This window comes from Neolamprologus multifasciatus, chromosome 13, assembly GCF_963576455.1.
Source record: "Neolamprologus multifasciatus chromosome 13, fNeoMul1.2, whole genome shotgun sequence".
Classification (NCBI taxonomy): domain Eukaryota; kingdom Metazoa; phylum Chordata; class Actinopteri; order Cichliformes; family Cichlidae; genus Neolamprologus; species Neolamprologus multifasciatus.
This window is the reverse complement of record NC_140451.1, coordinates 15,775,486-15,801,397: the sequence shown is the minus strand read 5'-3', so window position 1 is coordinate 15,801,397 and position 25,912 is coordinate 15,775,486. Positions and strand designations below refer to the sequence as shown.

The following is a 25,912-nucleotide window of genomic DNA, read 5'->3' as shown; positions in this document are numbered from 1 at the left end:
CCTAATAGACACAATAGAAGGACAAAAATAAATAAAAGACAGCCCTGCTGTCGTGCTATCACGGCTGGTATTTTGGGCACCACATTAGGAAACATGCTCCAAAGTAGCAAGTAGTCCTGGAAGGCAGGAGACCTTAGGAGTGATCAGTTTGCCTGTGATCTTGTCTGATGTTATCAGGATTAAAATTCAAATGTCAGCCATATACTTAGTGTGAAACTGGAAGGTTAAATTTCTGTGTTTGGCATGTGGGTGCTGAGATTCTGACAGGGGCTGTGGCATGGCTGAGCGACTTATATGCCAAGCACCCTGCTGCCACCACAGCCAGTTTAGTCAAGCAAAACCTTTTGTTTCTGAGAACCATGACCTGTGAAGCCCTCTTCTTTATGGCATTACTTTTTGGTAAACAGTCACATAAAATAATATAGAAACCATCATAGAATAGAAAGATAATTGTATAAAATAAAAAAAAATCTATTTAATCATTTCTAGGTATCTCATTTTTCTAAAACTTTTGACTGAAATCAAAGCCATTTTTAAACCACGTTAGCTGTCATGGACAGTGAAAGACAAGGACGCAGTTTACTCAGTTTATAGGTTTAGTCTTTCATTTTGGCATATGTTAAGTATCATTTGTAAATCCATCATGCTATATTTCAAAATTAAGGATTTAGTGGTATGTCACTGCATGCTCATTGGCTAAAGACTTGTGAATCACAACTTGGTAGCCAGTGACTACCAACTTGTTGTCAATCAAACTCTTTACCCATCATTATCATAGTGTTATATAATAACAGTTGTGAATATAATGTGTAGTTTGTGCTGCACATCTGTAGTAAAGAATAAGTTAGTTATTGATATGGCACAGTGCTACGTGACCTACACTAAGTAACCATTGTGGATTTAAACACCTCCAACATAACAGCGACTGCCACCAATCAGAGACGTTGCTCTTTCAATTTAGGATTGGGGGTAGAGTTTACATCTTTAATGAATGTAAAAAAGGAAGAATTGGGTGCACAAGTTTGAATTTATGTAGGATTTTCTCTAAAACATACAAGATTAAACTTAAATATATACATACAACACCACTAATACGTGGTTCAATGTTCCTCAGCAAGCTGCATCTTGACCAGAAACATTTGATAGCTTCTGGCACAAGACTGCCTGGATATTTAACCACTCTTCTTGGCACAATTGGTAGAGTTCATTTAAATAGCTTGGTTTCCTGGCACAGACCTGGCTTTTTAAGGGTTGTCCAGAAATTTTCACTAGGAGTGAGGTCAAGGCTTTGGAAAAATCACTCCAGCAGTTTAATGTTAGCCTGATTTATCTATTCAAAAAACAGTTTTGATGTGTGTTTGTGATCATTGTTCTGTTGGAACACCCAACTTTGCACAAATTCTTCAACTTCACCTCAGATCAACAGATAGACAGTTGACAATGTCCCAGTACCATAGGCAGCAAAATAGCCCCGGTGCATGATGCTACCACAACCATGCTTGACAGCTGGTACAGTATTCTTAGGTTTGAATGCATCACCTTTACTTCTCCAAACAATCTTTGTCTCATCTGACCATAAAACCTTTGTCCAGAAGGCATGTGGCTTTTTGATTTTGGAGCAGACTTTTGTTTCTTGCTTTGAGTCAATGGTGATGTAAAACTTAGTTCACTGTGGACAGTGACACTGGTGTTCCAGTAGTTTCCAGTTCATGCCTTGGTGATTCCTGAGTTGTTCCTGAACATCCTAATCAAAATTCTCTCATTTTAAGGTGAGAATCTGGCTCTTCTTCTAAACATTGGCAAAGCATCAACACATCTGAATAACTTGTATAATTGTTGTGATTATATTTGAATTTGCATTCCAGAAATGGCTCCAAGAGACCTTCCCAGTTTGTGTAAATCTACAATTCTCCTTAGATCTTCAGTAAGTTACTGAATTTTCACATTATTTTGAGTATTTGAGTCAGTGCGCTCAAACAAATCTGACCTGTAGTCAATCATGATCACTAATGAGAAGTTAATAAACCTGCCTTGTCAATTTAAAAGACACTGCAGAACCTTCAGCACGTCTTAAAAGACGTTAAAAAGATTAAAAGATTTAAGTAAACATTTGTATATATTTGAGTCGCTATAAGGATTGTTCTGATCGCTGAATCATACAAAGCTACTCTAGTATAGTCTGAGAATAAAAATAGGAAGCTAGAAATTTGCATGATAGTTCTCATTTAAGTGTCAGCAACATTTGCAAATAGTACCAAACACAAAAAGTATTGTAGTAAACTGCTTATAACCCTTACCTTTAAAACACTACTAATGCAGAGGAGCAGCCTGACATAAGAAAAATATATATATTTGAGACAGTGCTGAAATGACAGCTGTTGGGAAATAAGATCTTATAAACTTGAAATAGGCTAGAATATTCAAACAAGTAGCCACAATTTTTGTCCTGATTATCTGACTCCATGGATGGAGGAAGATTTTTTTGCTTTTTCAGCAAAATTTTATTTCATTAATCGTTTTATTTAACAACAGACGCTGATTCTACCAAATGCTCAAGGCTCTAATTCACTACATGTCTGCAGATCACTCTCTTAATGAAGCTGCTACATCTGCCCTGCATTGTTCCGTGTGGAGCTGCTCTGTGAATCACTTACTTTGGTCACACAGCAGACCCTGTCTTCCATAGGGACACAGACAAACGGCCTCTAAGGGTGACTTCGGGATGCATGTGGCTCCGTGACTGCAGGGGTTGCGCTCACAGGAGGTGAGCTGGCACATCCGTCCAGTGTATAATGGGGGGCACTCGCAGAACCAGTCCTCAGCATCACTAAATGTACAGACAAGCACGTACAACATATAAGAAGTGGAGTGAAGCTGAAACTACGCACACTGAAATGCATGGTTTCAAAAGAGCTTGCAATCCATGAGATATCGGCTATACACTTAGTGACAGCGGCGGAGACAAATATAAATCCCAAAGCTTTGGATGTGTGAATCATAGAAGTAGCTGCAGGAAGCCAGCATCACTTGTATTATATGTACGCTAACCAAAAACAAAACAAAACAGAATTTTTGGCATGTCAAAAAACCTAAAACCAGATTTTTCTGTCCAATTTCCACCATTAAATTGTGTACTTTCTCTCTTGGCAAGAAGCAGAGGGTGACCTAGCATGCAAAGTGATATCCAGACAGGGACTTTATAGGATGCTCGAAGATGTGCGCAACTCTGAAAGGTATAAAATCAGACAGAGGAAGCATTGGTGGGGTTTCAAATCTATAAATTAATAATGTGTTTTGAGCAGTGCTGCAGAATATATTTTGCTCCTTGAGAAAATGGCTTCTAGAAATAAAATATTTACGTTCTGTCATCAAAGTTGAGAGCTGTTTGATATGACTATATGGAAACACAAAGGAATAATGCTTGAACTGATGGTTATTAGCAGGCTGCTTGATTTCAAGCTAGTTTAAGGTATCGTGATGCACAGCTGTCCAGTGTCACTGACAACTGTGAAAAAATGGTTTTAAAGCAATACTGAAAGATGGAAAAATGTCATGTAGTGAACAGAACAGGCGGTGTTATTTTTTATAGGCTTTGACAACCTGCTAGAGGAAGAATGAAATATTAAATGCCACTGCACCTCCTGTTGCAGCTGTTTTGATTCAATGCTTTGAATCCTGCTAATTTGTCCCTTGCATCGTCACTTAGTGTCAGTGTTTGAATGTTGGTGGCAGACAAATTGTGTGGGTTTTCCCCCAGAAGCGCCAGATTCCTCCCACAGAAAATCTGAGACTAAATTACACGTAAGTGAGACTATATGTGGACATGTTTGTCGTGATGTTTTTGCAGGGAAAGACACCGATTCAACAATCCAGACCTCTGCACAGGAAAAGTGAGGACAGAAAAAGGATAATTGGACAGTTGAACAATAGGGGCGGAGCCAGGGGCCACACCACAGGTGGCTATGCATATACTCGTATATACTGGACTTCTAAAAATGTTTTTTAAAAAAAATTAATTATTGAAATATTCATTATTAAATGTACTTCTACATGTCAACCATATCTGCACAAATGATAAATATTGGCCTACAGCTATTTGATGGATATATTAAACATTTTTCTTTGAAAGAATGTATGATTTACCACATAGCAAATATACTATTAAATATAATAATATTACAATTGCTTCATTTACTGCCAAAATATATTTTAACCTTTTTTTCCAAACATGGGTTTTGCAGCTTAGCCAAGAATATATTTAATATTTAACTTTTTATTTTCTCATAAAACAGCGACCGCAAAACAATTAGCTGCCGTCTGTAGGTAAGCAGCGATTCTCTATCCCTGAACGTGGCTTACAATTAACAGAAGAATCAGTTGCGCGTGAAATTCTGCCCGACCTAAGTTTACCTTCATTATCGATCAATTTTGATCCTCAAAAGCAATAAAGGAAAAAAGACTTAACCTACCAAACTCCATGTAAATGGAGGGAAGATACATCATTAAGCTAGAATGGTTAAATGACTTGGTTAAATGGTTAAATGCAAAAACAGGCTGCAGATATTTCTGTCTCCAAAAAAGTAAAGTGTAGATAGAGCAGCAACACTCGAGTTTTAATTGGCCTAATCAAAAACTTGATGTGTGGGGTGACAAAAGGTTATTCTAATTTGCCAGAGGCAATCACCCTGATTACTAAATTGTAGTAATGTTTGCAGATAAATTTGAATATGTTAATCACAAATGCATAACGCCATATCTCCAGCCATTCGAATCCTTACCGCTGCAGCACACATGCTGGATAAATAATTAAAGAAGACATACATTTTTAATCTAATAAGTACCAGATAAAATGATGAATAATTGACCGGTTAGCTTATGATATTCCTGTCAGCTAGAACAATAAGATGTGCAGCCACATGTATTTCTCAGATTTCAGTAAGTTATTTACAGAGGGCTTGTTTTTAAGTGCTTGTTTGTATGCAAATACACTTCTACAGTATGGCTGAAGTCCTCAGCTCTCTGGATAAAAGCATTTAACCCACTTCATCCTTTGTTAAGATAAAAAGCACCACTGGGTTTAGCAGATATTATTTATAGATTGAAAGACCATTTGCTTTCCAGAATGTAAAGAGCCAGTTGGACAGACTTATACTACACATGCTCTGTTTGTTGGTGGGTGGGAAAATTATCTGAAAGCGTCTGTTCCCTCACTCAATTAATCTGTAACTTGAATTCCATTATACGCCAAGTGATGAAATGGAATTTACACACGGCTTTCACCTGACATTCTCAGACTTCTGAGTGAGCAGGAGGCTGTTCGATATTTTTCTGACCTCTTCTGGGCAACCTTGCAAACTTTTCCTTGCCGGTGGAGAAGGGTGATGTTTATTAAGTCTCCATCACAGAGCCTTTTGAAACATACTGCCATAGAAATGCATACAAAGATGAGACTTGAAATAAATCCATATAGAAAGGCAGTATAAAGCATGAAGGAACTTTTCTCAAGGGATCAGACAATATTTGTATGGTCCAACCTAGAACACATTGCACTCTGCAGAAAACTCTGCTTTTCAGTAACACTTTTTGAAGTATGTTCACATTCAAACTTTACACTTTTGAAATATGCCAGCATATCTATTCAACTCTTATTTTATATTGCAAAACTCTTTAGCCTTAGAATTTTTGTGGAACATTATCCTCTAATAAAACCGAACGCACTGCCGTGATGTCTCATGAATTAGCTATTCTTGACATCGCTGCATTTTCACAAACTCACCAACTCCTTAACCAGCAAGAAATTTCTAATGTTTAATAAAAACGCAGAAGAGGAGTGTGGAGAGTGCACCTCATACGAGAGGAGCTACACAGCACAAAGACTGTGTTTGCATTTAGACCCATGCTGCACTGATAAAGCGGGCGGCCCAGAATGACACAGTTTATGGACAAATCGAATGCAAACCCATATTTCAAATGATAAGTGAATAAAAGTCACATCAACCCCCGGCCCGTTACACTGACAAACAGCCAATCTGATCAGCAGTAACACCGAGGTTTATATTTACCATTCGTGTCAGAGATGCTGTGATTTAAACAAACTGTGTGTAGTAAGAGCTGAGAGTGATAAACTTGCGTATTATCTTTGTCCACGGCACACAGTGGACCGATAACGGACACAAACTTGAGCATTTTGTTGCTGCTCTGTGACACTGCAACAGGAAACAAGAACTCACTGAACATACAGCGTTTAGGAGAACACTAAAGAAAGAAAAAGCGAACGTTTTATTTGAAGTATTACTCACAGAAAAATATCTGAAACAAGCAAAAAATTACAATTAATGATAATCTGGAGCACACACGCATACATAAATGTGCATAAAAGAAATAATAAATAATTTTAAAAAAAAATCTATGCTGCTGTACAGATTTCACAGTGTTTTCTGTCTTGAATCTTAACCTCAAACAGACAATAACTGCATTTAAGTTGATGGTAGAGTAACTGTATGCAGTGTAGTTTTCACACAGTTTTTATTTGCTCCTCATGTCTGATATGAACATTTACTTTGCACTAAAAGGACGTTTGTGTAAAGAGCTGCATGGCACCGGCTGGATATATTTCCCATGGTAAAATGTTAGTTACACAGCAACGTTCAGTACAGCACCTCTGGGATTTTTTTCATTACAAAATATTTCAAACATGTCATCTTTTCATACACTAAATACACACCCAATATATTTGTGTTTCCACAGTGTTTTGTAAGCTGACTTCTAATTATCTTTGGCCAAGGGATTTTGAACATAAAATACACTTAGGGAAACATTATTACATACACCTTGGTAGTAATGGGTTGGAGTTCCCTTTCCTGTGCACCTCAATTTCTTATAGCATGGATTCAAGAAGGTGCTGGAAACATTCTTCAGAAGTTTTGGTCCATATAGACGCGACAGCATCACAAAGTTGCTTTAGATTTGTTGGTTGAACATCCTTTAAAAAAAACTTTCTTGTTCTACCACATCCCAAAAGTGCAGACGCAGCAGAACAGCTTCTGCAGCAGAAGACCACATCCAGTGTGGTGGTCTTAATGGTTATGCGAGTTACTGTTGGCTTCCTATCAGCCTGATATCAGCCATCCCAGTAGATGTGAAATACTCAGACCAGTCTGTCTGCCACTAAAAACCATGACACATTCAAAGGCACCTAAAGTCAAAGTCACTTCGTCATTATGATGCTCGATTTCAACTTCAGCAGGTTGTCTTGACAATATCAACATGCTTAAACATGTCATGTGATTGGCTGATTAGATGCTTGTGTTTATGAGCAGTTAAACAGGTGGACCCAACAAAGTGTTTGATGATGGCATTGATCAAAAGCCTTTTGGAAATTTAGTGTAAATGGCCTAACTTTGTTTAATCTTGCAGGGATTTTGAACAAACAGCGTAAAAATAGGCCTATCTATATATGAAAGGTGAAATAACTACATTTCTATCCTGTAACAACCAAAAAGTGACCAACACATTTTGTCATCATTATTATTTTGCAAGGACACGAGCATGTTGGTAAAGCTACCTTCTTTCTAAGAGAGTTTGAGGAAAACACTTTTTTAGGAGATGAAATATGTTGCTCTTATCCTGTTGAGTTGTTGGAATGTTTTCAAGAGATAACATTAACCCAAAGTGAAGCGAGTCCTCATCATGTAAAACTCACATTTGTGTGTCCTGTGCCTATCAGTCACACACTCACACTGTCAGGCTCTTAAAGCGATACAATCATTTTCTCTCTTTTTGAGCTCATCATCCATGACAGCTGTAATTCTTGGCTGTTCTACAGGAGACATTATTTTCTCCATGGCAGCAACACATTGAGAAAGTATTCAAAAAGTCACATAACCATTCCTGCCGACTGACTCTGCTGAGAAATCTGGTATAAACAAACTTCAAAAGATTACAATTTTGAATTCCGGCTAACCAGAAACACTGTGGCTAGGAGGTAGTCGTCAAAAACAATACTTGATGTTAAGAATCTTCAATTGTTTCATTATGAAACATAACACAACTACCAATCCTAATTTTTAAAAAAATATTGCCGTACATTATTTTATTTCTGCCAACAAAGCCTACCGAAACCTTTTTCACTGAGCTGTTTTTTCTCTCACACACGAAAGACCAGCGTCACTGAACTGGTGTTTTCAGGGTAGTTAAATGCAATGAACTTGACCTCTGCAGATTACTTTAAGTCAATAGTAAATCAATATTTTAGTCAATATTTGGTCAATCGAGCATCAAATCTGTCCACAACTCGTGTTAGCGCTCAGCAAATGCAAGATTTATTGCTGCTTGAGTGACAGCGCACAGCTGTTTCAGGAAATCTGTTAGCCTTTAAGAAGAATTAACCTACATTTAAAATGTGGCTCCTTTTAAAAGATTTACATCTTCAGCGGGAAGCATTAGATGGGGGTGTTAAAAAAGTACTGAGAGACTGATTAACACATTACCGTTTTAGTCTTAATTAATGAATTTAGTAAGATCAATAGAGAGATACAGATGTCATGGTAAAATCTCTATTGTATTTCATTATACTTTATTTAGAGTCAAAATAATGATTAAAAAAACCCAGATCTCACGGGAAATTGAAAACCTGAATGCCATTTTCCTTTCATACTGAGTTGTGTGCAACTTGCTTCCATTTACCTATTATCATTATTTGTTACTTCTAAATATGTCAAGGTTATACAGGAACTTATTTTAAACATGTTTACTAGTGCAAACAAACCAATATAAAAATTAAAGTTAACAAAAAAAATCTTCACAGAGTTGTTTTGAACGCACTCGTCCTCCAAAATTCAAAGACAATGCAATAAAGTCTGTAATGAGCAAGCTTTCTTTGGAAATATCCTTCCGAGACCACAACTGTGCTCAGAATGCTTCTTATGTTGAAGTGGAATAATTGTTTCTTGGACCTTGAGTTATTTTATAGATACTTTGAAACAAGCGTAGCTGGAGGTCTGATTAAGGTAAAATTAGTTTCACTTTCTTTGTGAAGAACTCTCCTCTGAGTGTGAATACAATGTGCTCTATTCATATTATCCTTGTAGACCAGGGGTCGGCAACCTGCGGCTCTGGAGCCGCATGCGGCTCTTTTGTCCTTATACTGCGGCTCTGCGTGGTTTGGGAAAATAAATTAGAAGTATTTAGCTGAAGTGTATTTTATTTGTGTTTAGTTCTTTTTTTAACTTGTAGTTATAAATTGGAAAATTATGATTTTGAAATATAAAAATAAAATTATATTCTATTATTTTTTCATCGCTCAAAATAAGCGTCACACTCGCGGAAGCCAGTATACCCGCCGAAACGCCGTGCATTTATCGAGACTTTCGACCCCAGGTAGGCCAGTTATGAATCTTCGGATCCACATTATGTCGGCAGCTGTTCTCCACCGTGAACTATGTTAAAAACAAACACCGCTCACGCCTCACAGAGGACAGCTTACAGTCCTGCGTAAAGATGAAAGCCCCGATTCGCGCTGCAGACCACGCCCCGCCACACACATTAACCAGGTAAAATACATATTTAGGCAGAATTTTGCAAATATCTATTTTTTTTTCTAACGGAATAGTGTTTTTTTTTTTCCAATTACTTTTTAAAAGTCAGGTCAAGGCTCCAAAAGCCCAAAGGCAATATAAGGGTGGTGGCTCACAACAGTTTTTGTTTGCTACATGGATCATTTTAGTTCAGCTGGGTGTCTTTCTTTTTGTTATATTTCTTTAAGAGTTCAAAATATGTTAATTACATAAATAAAATGTAATTTTCTCTGTAGCACTTCATGGATTTCATAAGCAACACACCTTAGTTGTTCTGTGGATTCTTTTAAAAAGCAGTTAAAAACTTTTCTGTTCAAACAAGCCTTTTGTTGATAAACGTATTTTATATTCTTTACATTATTTACATTTGATCTTTTACATTGTGTATAATGTCTATTGATTGTATTGTTTATTTTAATATTTGTGTACAGCGCTTTGTGACTGCCTGTCTGTGAAAAGCGCTTAATAAATAAACTTTACTTACTTAATTTAGTTGTTCACACAAAGCATAAAGGTAAAAAAACAAAACAAAAACACTATATACAGTGTTATCTTCATTTTAGATTTCAAAAAGTATTTGCGGCTCCCAGTGTTTTCTTTTGCGTGGAAACCGGGTCCAAGTGGCTCTTTGGGTGTTAAAGGTTGCAGACCCCTGTTGTAGACCATCAGCTCGTTTCCTTTTACTTCCCTGAGAAGATCACACAATCTCACTCCATGATAAATACACTAAAGCAGCTGCAATCAATAAGTTTCCATTAACAATAAATCAGAAATGCTTTTATTAGAAATGTGTTCGTCAGAGTTACAGGCTCACAGAGAATCATTTTCTAACTCAGCAGTTACCTTCAGAATTTCAGTATCTTTCATCTAATTCAGCTTTGGTTTTATAGCTCAAGTTTTAGGTTTTGGGGTCATTTTCATCCCTGTTAGAGCTCTCATCAACTGTACTTTACCGGTTTGATATATGGACTTAAAGAAGTAGCTTGACATGTTGGATAATAAGCTTAAAGGGCTGAGAAAAAAAAATCTTTGTCCCCCAACTGATTTTTTTTATTTTTTTCCTGTCATGCTATCTGCCCCACTTACTTGTTTGAGATCATTGTGCAAATTTTAAATTAGACAAAGACACAGGGATACAGTCCTGTGTTATGGTTAAAAAAAAGCAGTATAAAAGCTGTCATTTTATAAAGAAAATAATTTGCCGTATTACTTTCCAAAGTCCTTGAAATCAAATTTTGCTTATATGACAAACAAGGCCTAGCTATAAGCACAAAAAGACAAAATAGGACCTTCTCTGGGCAGAGTAAACATCGGTTCCTAATGCTCGCAGCCTAACCACAGACACCCTCAGGCGCTGCCAACTGCTCACTCAAAAGGTTCAGCGCACGCACAGAGAGAGGCATACTGGGATGCCATCAGCATCAGCACCCCAGCAGGACACTCACAGTCAGGGAGAAGAGTATCCAGGGACAAGACACTTATTTAAAAAACTATCTAATCATAATGATGCCTTTTGACTTATTATCTAACTGTATGAAATCAGGTCTGCGCATTTTCCTCCAATTAAACAATAAATGGGTATAAAAAGAGGATCGCAGAGAGGCTTTCAGAAGTAACTATGGTGATGGGTTCAGGGTGCTGTAAAACAGTGTGGGCGAACAGTTCAACAATTTAATATTGTTTGTGTGCACAATTAATGTGGCTATTTAATTATGCAAGGTGCATAATATCATTAAATAAATCATGGAATCTAAAGAAGTCTCTGAATGCAAAGCTGGAAGCCAATGACATGATTGTGTGGTAGAAGTCTGTATAATATCGGCAAGTAACCGCTGAAATGTAAACAGAATGTTTTTCTTATGCTGTTATCAATAAAGCAAAGTATTAAAATGACTTGGAAATCCATGCATTCTGCTTATATCTACACTTTACACTGTCTTTTAACCTTTTTGAAAATAGGATTATATGCGTGTATATGTCTTGAAAATAAACTGCATTGACACTCGGTCTAATAACATCTGCCCGTGTGACCTGCAGCCGAGATTTATAAACGACACGGATATCAACCATCGCAGGGCTGGCACTGAAGATAAAAAGGACACCATTTTCAGGTGCTGATTGCCTGGCTGGTTAATGTGTATGTATCACACAGCAGCCACGAGCCATTATCCTCTTGGGTTTAATATTGATATTTCTACTTGCCTAAATGAACAGGAGCCACATTAAAAGCAGGCAGTGCTAAAATCACCCCAACTGAACTTCTGATAAAAGTCCTTATTCATCTTATTATGTTGCAGTAGTGCAATTCAGGGCAACTACCACATAGACAAGAGCTCTCTGAACTCCTGGTGACCTCCGCATGCTGTGTGGTTCAAGAGGATACTGCAATAACGCGTATTCATCACACAGATAATTGCAAGGCCCAGTCTCTCGCACATGACAAGCCAGTGCCACCAGCTCTTAATTGGTATTCTTGGAGCTATTCACATTCCAATATTCATGGTGTCCTTTTTCATTTCCTGTTGAATAAATGCATCTCTTAATTGATAGTGTCATAACACAATGAAGAAGGCATTTAGAGCAACTATTTTCTAGATTACCTAAGGTGAAAGAGCATCATGTGTAGTTAATGCATATTTAAAAAGACAGGCAAAATGGCTGGTAAGTGGGGGCTGATGGCAGTCTGATGAGCTGCAGTAGATAAAGATAAAGGAAGAGCAGATCTTTGCATATTTGCCTCGGCATGCAGGACTAACTTGGCGTAGCGATTGCCTTTAGTGGACAAGAGAAAATTGACATGAAAAAGCGAAAATTAACTGGCCATGGCTACATTACTCTTTTAGGGAGATTTTAATTTGAAGCTGTAAACAACACCCATGTGTCATCTTTCCAGCCTCCTTTCAAGATGACAGAAGATCACACATCCAGCAGATGTTACGCTGTATTTCATTTGCGACACATTCTGATGACCTGATGAATTAAAATCCAATATCGCTTTTCTTTTCTCTCTCATTTGACTTAATCATTTCCCAGGAGAAATAACTCCCTTCATCCACTAAATGTATGTTTACCTGCTGGTTGACACCTCTTGTCGTAATATTTGACAGACAATGGAAAATAAGATTTTAGAGCCTTTTAGCTGAAAACAGCTGACTGCACTGATGACACCAATAAAGTCAGATTTAAAGTCTTGGCTCGTAAAACCCAAAACAATAAGCTCAGAGAAAATAGGCTAAATAGTACACCTGAGACAAATGGATCCATTTCCCTTAGAAGAAATCACAGCTCTAAACAGACCAAAACACACTAACTGGCCAATTTGTGAGGTGCACCTGTTCAACTGGCTGTCAATGCAAAATATGCAAATATCAAATCAAACAATCACATGGCAGGAACTCAAGCAGCAGCACTTCCTGTTATTTGCTGTCCTGTGTTTTGCATCGACTTTTCAGAGCAAGAACATGTTATTTCAGGAGATTTGAGACCTGAGGCAGAATACTCATAAGTTCAAATTTTGAAATTCTCAATAGAACAAATGTTACAGACTCTGGGATGATGTAGAGGTGTAGACATTTACCACACAGGAAGAGCATAACAAGAGCTGCATCACAAGAACTGTGGGTCCAGTGTTTTTGTTGAAGCTTTAGAGGAAGTAAAAATCTGGACATCATGGCCTCATCCATAAGTCATAGACTTGGTTGACTGATCCTTGGCTTGCTCATACTGTGCTGGAGAAAGACACCCAAGAGTATGTGTACAAATACATTGCTTGGACAAAACAACCCACCTGCAATGTGGATGCAATGTGAATATGTTGCTAATTTAAAAGAAAAGTGATTTAAGGGATCTAATTATGAAGTATACATTCACCGAGAAGCACTTCATTAGGCAAACCTGTTCAATTGCTCATTAACACAAATCATCCAATTCTGTGGGAGAAACTCAGAGCATTTAAACACGTAGACAGCTGCTGCAGTTCAAACCAAGCATCAGAATAGCAAAGAAAGGTGATTTAAGTGACTTTGAACCTGGCATGGTTGTTGGTGCCAGCAGGGCAAGCCTGAGTATTTCAGAAAGTCCTAATCTACTGGGATTTGCCCACATGGCCATCTCTAAGGTTTACAGAGAATGGATGATCTGAAAAAAAGAAAACATTCAGTGAGTGGGAGTTCTCAGGGGGGAAATGCCTTGTTGATGCCAGAGATCAGAGGAATACGGTCAGACTGTTTTGAGCTGACAGGAAGGCAACAGTAACTCAAAAATCCTCCCACTAATTATGGCCAATGCATGCAGAAGAGCATCTCTGAAAGCACATCAAACCTTGAAGCAGATGGGCTACAACAGCAGAAAACCACACAGGATGCCACTCGTCTCAGCTAAGAAGACTGCATCATCAAAATTTGATAGTCGCAAATTGGATAAACCTTCCCTGTTCAGTTGAGTCTTGAATTTCTGTTGTGACATTTAGATTGTAGGGTCAAAATGTGGGGTATATAACATAAAAACATGTTAATCAGATCCATCCTGCTTTGAATTAATGATTCAGGCTGCTGCTGCTGCTGCTGGTTTAATGATGTAGGGTTTTTTTCTTCTTTTTTTTTTTGCCTGTCCAGTTTGGCTCTTTTGCCATCAGAATTATTGTCTAAAGGCGAAGAAATATGCCCAACGGATTTACTTTACCAAATGGACCATCCCAGCCTTGCCGTAATGGTCTATTTGATTCACCTTTTATTGTTTATTTTATTTTATTTTCACTTGTTAAATACGGGACAGACTTGACTGGGGAAAAGAAAGGGGAGAAAGAAAAAGAGAAAGAAAAACAGCGGAGAAGAGGGACGAAGGGCAAAAAACAAAAACCAACAAAATAAGCAGACAAAAAATACATATATCAATCACCTGGTTGAGAAAGAAAAAAGAGAAAACAAGCAGAAGAAAAAGAGAGCAATATAATAAACAACATCACGATGATCTATGGGAATATAACAGTAAATACTAAATATTAAACATTATTGTGCAGCACGTAAGATCGACAGCGCAAAGTGTGCTTTGAGGTAGGAGCCAAAACGGGTGTAGTTTGTGAGCACCCGTGTGTACACCTGTGAGCATGAGCACGCTTGTATTTAAGGGAAAGGGGGCCCAGGCCCATCTGGACCAGGGCCTGGTTCAGCAGCGCCGCCTGGCCCCACAGAGCCCGGGACAGCCCACCCGACCCCACCACAGAGAAAACTGCACCCACCCCGTCATCCACTCATCTTCCCGACTACACAAGACAATAGACGCCCAGGCTGAGATCTTCCTCCACCTCTCCTGTATCTCCCCCTCCTGCAGAGTGAGTTCCTGAAGAGAGGAGACCTCCTGCAAGATGTAACAGCCTCCCCCACCAGTTGAAAAGCCCCCCAGGTGGCTCGATGCACTGGCGGCACCCTGCGCCAGGGCTGGGCCCCCATACACCCACCCGCCCACAATCCCGGCAACACACCAACCAGGACCCAAGCCCCCAAGGCCCAGCCAGGGCCCCAGCCCAGAGATGGAGCGCCCCCAGAACCCCACGCCCGTCCTGGACCCACCCAGGGGCAGCCAGGCTACCAGGTCAGTAACCCACGTCCGTCAGCACAGACCCTCCCCTAGCTCCGCTGCACGCAGCCACGAGGAAACCGTCACCTAAGAGCCAACAGAGCCCTTAATAGGCCATGACCGCAACCCCGGGTTGAGCCCTCCAAGGAAGATGCTCCCGGGGAATCCCCCGACACCCCAAGCCTGTCCCTAACCCCACATCAATCACAACAGCAAAGGTGGGACTAAACTATGACCCCCCACCCACACTAGGTGATGGAGCTGATCAAAGGAGCCCAGAGCAATTGATCTGATGTGGTAGCAGAAGCTGTATCAAGACTAATGTAATCTAATAGATAATTTCTATATTGGTTAGAATTAAGATAAATCCGCTTCCCATTTTGCAATAGGAAGTGATATTGATTCATCTGTTTTAGAAAGCATTCTGTAAATTTTGGAAAGTAATTTTGGGGTTTTAAGAGTAAGAAATTGAACCACACTTGGTGGTGTTTGTAGTTCAACTTGACCCGGTTTAAATTTCTTTTTTACTATGGATTTAATTTGTTGATATTCTAAAAATCCTTTCTTGTTGATCCCATATTGTGTAACTAGTCTGTCAAATGGAATAAATTCTGTTCCTTCTAATATATGTTCTAAATATTTGATTCCTTTACCACTCCAATCTGAAAAGTTTATCATATTATTGTTTTGTAATATGTCAGGGTTGTTCCAGATACAGTAGGTGTACGTTTGCATGTGATTAATGAAGACCCCGTCAACTTTAGAAACTCCCACCATGCTGTCAGAGAAGAGCTGATGCTGACGCTTTTGAAGCATTCATGTCATTGGATGTTTGAGCTGATAAACGGTAGATCTGAAATCTCTAAATTATTGCAAAGTGCTTGTTCTACATCTAGCCAAGATTCATCTAAGAGGGTATGTTTTAGCCATCCTGAGATAAACTGAAGCCTGTTGGCTAAGAAGTAGTGCTGAAAGTTAGGTAGTTCTAATCCTCCTTTATCCTTGGTCTTTTGTAGTGTTTTTAAGCTTATACGTGGGGGTTTATCTTTCCAAAGGAATTTGGACATACATGAATCTAGAGATCTGAACCAATCTTGTGGCGGTTTAGTTGGGATCATTGAGAATAAATAATTAATTTTTGGTAAGACCATCCTTTTTATAGCGGCAAGGGTTTTTTTCTTGACATACCTGGGCCCCAGGTAAACATCTTTTAAATGTTACAGCCTACCTGAGTATTATTGCTGACCATGCCCATCAATTTATGACCACAGAGTACTCATCTTCTGATTGCTGCTTCAAGCACAATCATTTGCCATGTCGCAAAGCTCAAACTGCTTTCTTGGACATGACAATGGGTTCACTGTACCCAAATGGCCTCCACAGTCACCAGATTTTGATTCAATAGAGATTCTTAGGGAAGCAGAATAGCAGATTGGCATCATGGATGTGCTGCCAACAAATCTGAGGAGGAAAGTTCCCAGCACCTTTTTGAATCCATGACATGGAAAAGCTGAGGGAAAGCAATATAATAAAGCCAGCAGTTTCTTTTTCACCTGAACCCCCTTTCTTTGTGTTGTTCATAGTGTAATCAGTGTTTTGGTACAAGCTTTCTGAGAAGGCCATCATCCATTAAAAGAAGAAAAAAAAATCAGCTTGCTAATTGAAATTATTTTGTTTACTGCAGAAAGACAGCATTATGAAGTGTTCTTGACCTGCCTGCTTTCAGACGTCATTACAGACATTTGAAAGACTCATAATGTGCATCATTGTGGCTAGAATACAAGAAAGAGCAGAAATTGTTAATTTAGATCAAAACTAGACAAAAATGTCTGTCATGTGATGACAGTTTATCATAGAAATTGCCAAATATTTTTCTCACTTAATAAAACAAAAAATCAAGTTACATTTTTTTTTTTGGTTTGTTTGTTTGTTGTTTTTGCACTGATACCACAGCACAAGCCAATGTCCCATAGAGCACAGCTACCCTCCAGTACACCCACACTGGAATTAGTCCAGTGCTGATATAATAAGCCTGACAACTGATGAGTTTTGCATTAAGAATTGGTTAGTGCATAGCCAAATTTACATAAATACCAACATTGGTTTCAATTACATTATTTAATGTGATACATTCAAGTTATGCATGTAATGGCATTCTATTCTGGTGCAGTTCACGTCAAGTAACTGAGTCCAATGTGTTATTACTCCATAAAGAAGGACAGCTGGATTTCCTATATTCTTTGTGCCTTTCACGTTTAAAGATAATTAAGTAAACTTTAATAGGGTAAAAAGTGACCCGTTACCTGATACAAGTTCCTCCATTACGACAAGGAAAGTGCTGGCAGACAGGAGGGTCACAGTTCTTGATATTTCTCCCTCTAACTGCCTCACCCATCAGGTAAATCTCCTTTGAGCTGAGCTGAAGTTCTCTGATACAACCAATGAATCTCTTCTCTGCTTTTTCACTCTTGTCGTGCATGTCCCACTGAGATGAAACATCCCCAAGAAATATGGGTCCAAAGGTCCCCTGTAAAATAAATAAATAATTAACACACATAAGTGATCAGCAGTATATATTATTAAATCACACTGGTTCCTATAAGACATGTCCCTTCAGGTACTTCAGGAAAAAAAAACAGTTTGTTAAAATGTATGTTTGTGTGTGTTTGTGTGTGTGTGTGTATAGGTATTAACATCTTCATGGGGACCAAAAATTGGAAGTTTACTATGCTCGTGGGGTCCAACAGCCCTTATGGAGACAAAATCCTGGTCCCCACGAGTTTGAAGGCATTTTTCAGACTCAAAATGTGGTTTTAGTGTCAGGTTATAATTGGGTACGGTTAGAATTAAGCATTCATTTTTGATGGTTAGGGTAAGCGGCTAGGGAAAGCATTATGTCAATTAGATGTCCCCACAAAGATATGAAAACACAGTGAATGAGTGTGTGTGTGAAATTATTACTGCTATTACATTATTAGGACCTTAATGTATCCTGAGATGAAGAAGAAAGATAACAGACTCAGCTACTGTTACCCTCTGGTGTAATGTGGTATTAGTATCACCTAGACTGTAACTTATATTCTTGTTAATAAGTCAGTTACACTATCTGTTACATTATTACACTAGACCCCATGTTTTGTTTTGCTTTTTTAAAATGTTGTGCCTTTTTTAACTGTTATGTTAAAACTTATCCTCCAGTTGTGAAGTTAATGGGTAAGTAAAGGGAGTGGATGGCGTGTGGAAAAAACAGTGGGTGCAAGGGAAGTGAGGATTCTGGGCATTTAATGTATTCCATGTTTAATGTGAGACTAACCATCAAAATTAATGCGTTTGTAAGTTTAGAGAAGTATGAGCACCGAGTAATGTTTTCTTTTTCATTTCTTTGGATGTCACATATCTAGAGATAATGATCATTAAAAAAAAAAAAACACTGGTAGGTTCCTTTGATGTGCAGTAATTGGGTAACATTTGGCTAATATAGATAAATTGTGTGAACCTGTAACTTATTCTTTTGTAACAGTCAACTTAACAACTGCAGCTGTGTCTGCAAAAATGCTACAAACGAGTACATCACATAACCATGAAAGTGCCTATATTTTATTCCATCGTACTGTATAAATTTCCTTCCTTTACATTTCGTTATTTCTCTTCAACCTACAGAAGATTTCAAGTTCTGTCCTAGGCAATGAGCACAAAAAGATTTTAACTGTTCCTGTGGTTTACTCTGAGGACGTATGGGTAATAAAACAAAACAAACTATAATAAAAGAGAAATGTGTTTAACTACGAGATTAAAAAAGCTCATTTGCCACTTTACATATGTTTTGTTATGGTATAGTGATAAAATGCAACCTTGTTATGTAATATACTGGATGTTAACAGTATGAAGAGCTCAAAGTACACTGAATATTACTGTTTCCAGTTTCGTCTCTGCCATTACAAAATCACATCAGTCATGTCAGAATTTATACATCCTTGGCACTCGTCATAACTGCTTGCTGGCATCGGAGGAAGTGTTGGACAGCTGAAGTGGAGGTGTTCAGTGAAGGGACACTTAAGTGTTAGACCACATTATCATTTAGGATGTCGGCTCAATACAAGCTTTAAATGACATAACCGCTGCAGATTTAAAAGCCTATAAAGAGACATGCATGACAGGGTTCCTGTGAATGTATGTGCAATGAAGCCACACTTTTAAGGACCTTGAAAGTATCTTTAAAAAAGCTTAGAATTCATATAAAACAAGCAGCGTGTGATGGGTACTTTTAAAACATGCTAAACTGTGCTTGTATGTAATTCACTGTAGCTGTGTGATGATGATGGGCTGATCATAATGTATGACTTTATGGTGCCTCCAAGCATGTTTACCATGTTTATGAGAAGAGTCCATTTGAAAAGCCCCACTAATGTAAAATTCATGACTTTGTAAGTGGACCCACAGCACCGCTTTCACACGAGCAGTGTGCTCATTTTCGAATTTTATTTGAAGGCAGGGCTAGGCAGTGTGGAATCTGTTTCATATTCTTCTTATGCACATGTAAGGCCAGTTTAGATGAGTAAAACTTGGCCACAATAAAAACAGACAAGAACCTTGGGGCGAGGTTAACTATGCCTTTGGGCTAGTGCGAACCATCTTTGGGCAAGGAAAAAAAACATACTGTGTGGATTTACTCAAGATTCATAGTGAAAAGTTTAAAAGGCAAGGCTGTGTTTTATTTGTGGATAGCCTTATTGAATATATATTTGAAGGTGTTTCCCTTTTGGACCACAGCATTTGGCAAGGAGATTATTTAAAATGCTTTAGTAATTGCACCATTATCTAATAAAGAAACAATATTTCTGTCTTTTAACACTTTGCATGGTTTCACTAGTTGCTGCTATAACAAGAAAAGAGAGGGTGTGTCAAAAGAGCTACATGTGTTTTGTTCTTTTTTGTTTTTTTGATTGGCAGTAGGGGGACATTATCACAGCTTATAGATTGCTACAGATACATTATTATATATATAGTAAAAGAAAAACACGCTGGAAAAAATCAAGGAAGACCTAAAACCTCCAAACAGAATTCACAGCGAGCCCACTGCTTCCAAACCTTCATTTCATTTTCTCCCTCTCGTTCTTTTAAAGGGGTCAAACAAGATCTGACTCTTACTTTTACAAATGTCATAGGGCCTCGTGGCATGCCTCACACCAACAAATATTTCATGACACACATGAAATCTTCAGATTGAATTTTCAAGTTATTTCTTCTTTTTTTCCCTCCACAATTCAGGACCATGGAGAGTGCACACACACACACACACACACACACACACACACACACACACACACACACACACACACACACACACAGCGATCCTACTACATATGGTACTACAAATGACCCTTTGTATTATTTATCAGAAGTTGTACACAAACACCTTAAAACATATGCGTATATTATGCCTGTCAGATTAAAAGTAACTGTATTTGTGCTGACGGCAGGTTACTCATGCATGTCTGTGACCCTATGCTAATTTGTACTGCCCTTGGTAAATTGTTTTGATCATTACTGGAATCAACTAAGTGCTTTTGTTTTCAGAAATTTGGGATTTGTTCGTTTGACTCGCTGGCTTAAATTGCTACTCCAATTGGCACTTTTTCTGATTGCGGCTTAAAGCCAATTTGCTCTGCTTAGTAAATATTGGATAAAGTGTGAATAAGTAGAGGTAATATTTCAAATCCAGAAAATAGATATGTTCATTTAATGCTTCAAAAAAAATTTGATCGTTTCCTTTGTCTGATGAAGAAAATACTGGCCTTCAGTCTAAATTGTCACAGAGGTTTCACTATAACTTCTGCGAGCCTAACCGTGATTACGTATGTGAAGGTATGCGAAATTATCATTGCTTTTAGGTCTACGTGGTGCTGTCTAGTTTAACATGAATCAAAAATGTCAAGAAAATGTAAATATAAATACTTATAACAAAATGTCAAAAACAAGAAGACAGACAAAACCAACAGCTATAAAAAATCTAACCAGAATAAAACAAAATATAAAACTATAACCAGTATAGAATGTAAGAGCAACAAGCCAGACTTCGGTAACTTACTTGTAACTTACTTTTCCTACACTAACTGATGTTGCTTATTAAGCACTTTCATGTACTGCAATAACACACATTTCACCACATTATTTTAAGATTGCCATATTATTAGTATTTATATATCTACATGTATACCTTCATTCCCTTTATCTATGAGTAATTATACCCCTACAGCACCGGCTATTGGGCATTGAATGCAATCTGGTCTCATACACCAGTAGAGCAGCAAGCCTGCTGTGAACCCTGACACAGTAGCTCTATAGCTGGGTGTATCCTGTCTTTGTACTAATTAAAAAGAAACTGATCCAAAATGAAAACTACAGCCTGCCACTTTGCCACAGCCCTGAGTAACTAGATAACAGTGTTTAGTGAGAAATCAAGATACTTCTAATTTGACATATACTAACAGTGAAATAGATGGCAATATTGCTTCACCAACATCTGCTAAGCTGTCTGATTAGCCTCGGCAGTCTAGACTGGAAAGTGACAGCAGCTATCTCTCTCTGAAGTCTACAGCTGGCTTTAGTTTTGAGCCCACTCACTTCTTCTCTTGGCTGACAGTGTCAGATAAAGCCAACACAAATACAACACAAATAACTAAAGCACATATTTGTTTCCAAGACATTTTTAAGATCTTCATTTGATACAAAACACTACAAGTAGCTTTTTACTGGTATTGTTTATCCACAAATATACACAGCGCGTAAGTGTAAGTAGTATTTTTTTTATTTTTAGAAACACACTCATTCACTTCATCTTTAAACCTGACAATACAAGAAAAAGTTTAGCACTGTGATGTCTAATTGTAGCAAAGATAGTGCTCGTGTAATGAATGAGGAACAAAGAAACATGTTGGCATCTCAAATTAGAAGACCATAAATCACACTGAGGAGTGGGAGGCATGTTGGGCCAGTGGGAAGGTTGAGACTCTCTGCATATTTGAATGTGAAAGCAAAATTATTAATTAATAACAAATATAGGTGTTGTTAATCAAATTAATGAGCCAGAAAAAAAAAGACCAGCCTGTGATTAACAATAGAACAAGCTTGATGTGGCTTACATGTTTGCCAATTGTGATTATCTATAGATAATACTGTAAAAGATGCACTTTTTTCTAAATGGAAGCCTGTTTTGTATTCATAAAGCAATGGGCTTTGGCAGCACACAACAACATACAGTCAATCTACTGATGGCCCTGCTGTCATGAGTTCTATAAGTTGTTTATTTGAATGTGGCGAGTCTGTTGGCACTGTGGGGATGCCAAATGTATAGGGCTGTGGGAAAAAAATGCAGGGATGTCAGGGAAAAAAATTGCCAGTAAACATCATCTGTCTATATGACATAAATGCCAGGGCATATTTCCTGTGTTGCTCTTTAACATTAATGCTGCATTTATACTCTTTTACTTCATAATTGTCACAATGACATTTAGCAGATTTCAGAAATTTTAGATAACAATGCAGCCTTTATATAAGCAAATACATTGACATTAATGCTTTGTGGCATTCATTATTAGAGCAGCGTTTAAATACTGGAATGACTCTCGATGGAAATACAAGCGTATTTCTTTAATTATTATTATTTACTGAAGAATATCGGGATCCACAGGCGATGATATTACTGCTGTACCAACATTTCAATGTTTTTAAGACAAACTGTGCTGTAAAAGGAATAAGATAACTGAGAGATAATTATGTGTTTGAAATGAGATGGTTGTACAGAGATGATGGTTGTACAAAGGGTGGATTTGAGTGCAGAGAGGTCAGGATACCTGTGACGTAGGGTGTGAGACGTTCTCCTCGAGATGCTGAGCCGCGCCATTATCTGCAGCTATTTCAATCATACACGGGCCTCCTTGTTTGCCAACAGGCAGATTGTATCTGTTAAAAGAGAAGACACAGAAACCAGGGGTAAGTTAGGAAGCCCTGTCCCTGCCATGTCTGATACTCACAATAACGCCAGCAAAGTGTGGAATAGGTTCTGATGGAGAAACAAACAGAGCAGACAGCAGTGAAGCTCCTAATGTGACCACAGAGAATATTCCATAAACTTACTAGATATACATTACACATCGTTTTATAAGACACGTTATGCACTGGCACACTGGGTCTGAAGTAATGGTCCGTTTGTATCACAAGCTCTCACCCTAAACACAGGAGAAACAAGAAAAAACAGGCAATGTTTTCCCCAGTTTTGGATTTAAATAAGAAGGCCAGAAACAGGTTTTGGCTCAGTGCTGCAGTGCTTTTTATTTTCTGTAAGTAGTTGTGTTTCTCGGCCAAATTGAAATGGACACAGTACTAAACAGTACCTATGGAGTGCCTAAAGAAAAACCACAGAGTGAGATCACCAATCATAACCAGGTACATGATCTGTGACATAAATACCAGTTTTAATAACATTTTCTATGATTTTCTACCACTGCCACTGCTACTACTGATAACAATGATAACAATAGGCCAAAAACATGATTATGGGTATGAGTGCTCATTATGTCATTCAGGATTAATTAATGATAAAAACGAGGGCACAAACTAGATATACATTACAAACCTAATGAGAAGGAAGATAATTTTATCATTTGACCCTCAGCGTCTCTCTGGGGAAATATACAATTGTAGTAGTCATTAATGTTGCAGCCGTAATGTTAAGTAGATGGTCTACTTGTGTCATATTCCAGCTCTGGCAAAGTCAAGTGATCCCCTCTCCCCAATTCATCACCGGCCTTATGCTGGCAGTACACAATGGAAGCCACTTTAAAAGGCTCAACCTTATGCAAAAGGTTGCACGCTCTCCGCCACACACGTAAGCATGGCAATGCGTGATGCCCTTTGTGTTCTGTGGGTTTCTTTGCCACCAGCCTGTAAACACGCCACACAACTGCGATTCTGCGTATTTCGTAACTTATTCAGCCATTCTTTTTGATTGTACCGATGATGACTGATGAGGAACAACCCTCAAACGTCTGCTTTAATAGCCAGATGGAAACAATCAGAGCAATCGCCCTCCTGCTAATTTGAAACAGCCTTCCAGGACACCTCCCTGCGGCAATCATACTCAACTTCAGGTAGGACTAATTACAGGTGTGGAAATCATAAGAGCCGTTTTGTACACACTCACTGATAAATTAAGGCACATTTACGTTGGCAAATGTGAAAGGCAACCTAATGTCCACAAAAGACATCCATTAACGTCCTGGTGGTGCTCAGTGTGTTCCAGTGAGCTCACTCTCTTACATTGGGATATTGCCCCGCTGTTCCTTGGATCCTAATGAAAGGGATAGAGTTGTGCGATATATCAATCCTTATCTTTGTGCAACAAAAATGGACCATTTTGCGAGGTATGAAACATCACAGTATCATTACAACCTCTATTGCTGAGGGCGCTTGATGAATATTTTGGTGCTTACCACAGTAGCTTTTATTCGGGCTACTAATGCTACAAAAACTGTCCCTGGGAGATATGGAAAGCATGCGCACAAAGCAAACGGGGATGTTACTTGATGAGTTCTTATGAGCACATTTAATATTCCAGCAAGCTAATTTACAATAGTCTTGCTTTAAGGAAAACGTGACTATTTATATATTTTAAAAAATGAGTACAACTACTATATGCCCACAGCTCCACATTATAATCGCCACACACATACACACAAGCCCAAAACCAACCAAACAAACATATGAATGAATAAGAAGGAAAAGAAGCAGTGGTTTTCTCTAATGCAGGGAAGAAACTGTGATTTCTTATTGGGCCCCTTGTGCACCATTCATTTCTGGGTCTCACAGGACCCACGCAGCAAAGTTCCAGTTTGAGGTAAACAAACAGAGACGGATAAATATTTCTCCAAAGACAGACCACACCACAATATGGCTGTGATCATTTTCCTAACTCAATCATCATTTATGCATTTGTTCATCTGGCTAATGTTCTAATCATGAGTGATTTGTCATCTCTAACATCCTCATTTAGACTGCGTCTGGTGTGTGACTAATTAAGGGCAACTGCATTACAGCAACTTTCCGGAGGATCACCACTGAAATATTACCTGGAATGTTAAGGGACCTTGCAAATATTTTCAGGACTGCACCTTTACACAGAGGTATTTGTTAAACCTGAAGGTGGGTGTTTGTCTCTACAATCCAATAAGAACATTCCCTCTTCACAGTCCCCTGCAGACAACTAATAATAAAGGAGGATAATCATTAAAATATTACTTTTGCATGAAACATCTGAAAGTATTGGCAACAGATGGCAGTAAAACATCATGCACTGCACGGTGCCCTTGCAACAGTTTTTAGTGTCTGGGGGGAAAAAAAGGCACAAAAAAGGCTTGTTATTCTAGCCATATTTCTGATTCTTACAAAGAGCAAATCATAATGTGTAACATGTAAGTTGTGAATTTATCATTTGTGAGTCATTTGATTGATTTAAGTGTCTGTTAGTTCTGCAAATGGAGACTATGCTCAGCAGGGTTTTATTATCAGTGAGCTGTAGCTGGCACACACACACACAAAGAAGACAAGTACCAACTGTTACTTTGATACTCTTATTAGCACAACAGGTTGCGGCGCTGCATCTGATGTAACTGAAAATAAGCTTACATATGGTTACAAATCATGAAATGTCATATCACGCCACTGCACCTATTGCACAAGATATACAAAGGGGTCTGTTTGTTGTT

The 25,912-nt window shown here is 38.3% G+C and overlaps 1 protein-coding gene across 4 annotated transcripts in view; it reads right to left on the bottom strand.

The window, feature by feature from the left end:
* The window catches only part of eys (EGF-like photoreceptor maintenance factor), a 166,654-nt gene that overhangs the window by 17,521 nt on the left and 123,221 nt on the right, over nt 1-25,912 (bottom strand). For all 4 annotated transcript variants that reach the window (XM_085183233.1, XM_085183230.1, XM_085183231.1 and 1 more), the window contains 3 exons: nt 23,003-23,111; nt 17,453-17,676; nt 2,655-2,827 (listed from right to left, as the gene is read on the bottom strand). In XM_085183233.1, coding sequence (XP_085039359.1) covers nt 2,655-2,827; nt 17,453-17,676; nt 23,003-23,111 — 506 coding nt within the window. The remainder of the gene's footprint in view (nt 1-2,654; nt 2,828-17,452; nt 17,677-23,002; nt 23,112-25,912) is intronic.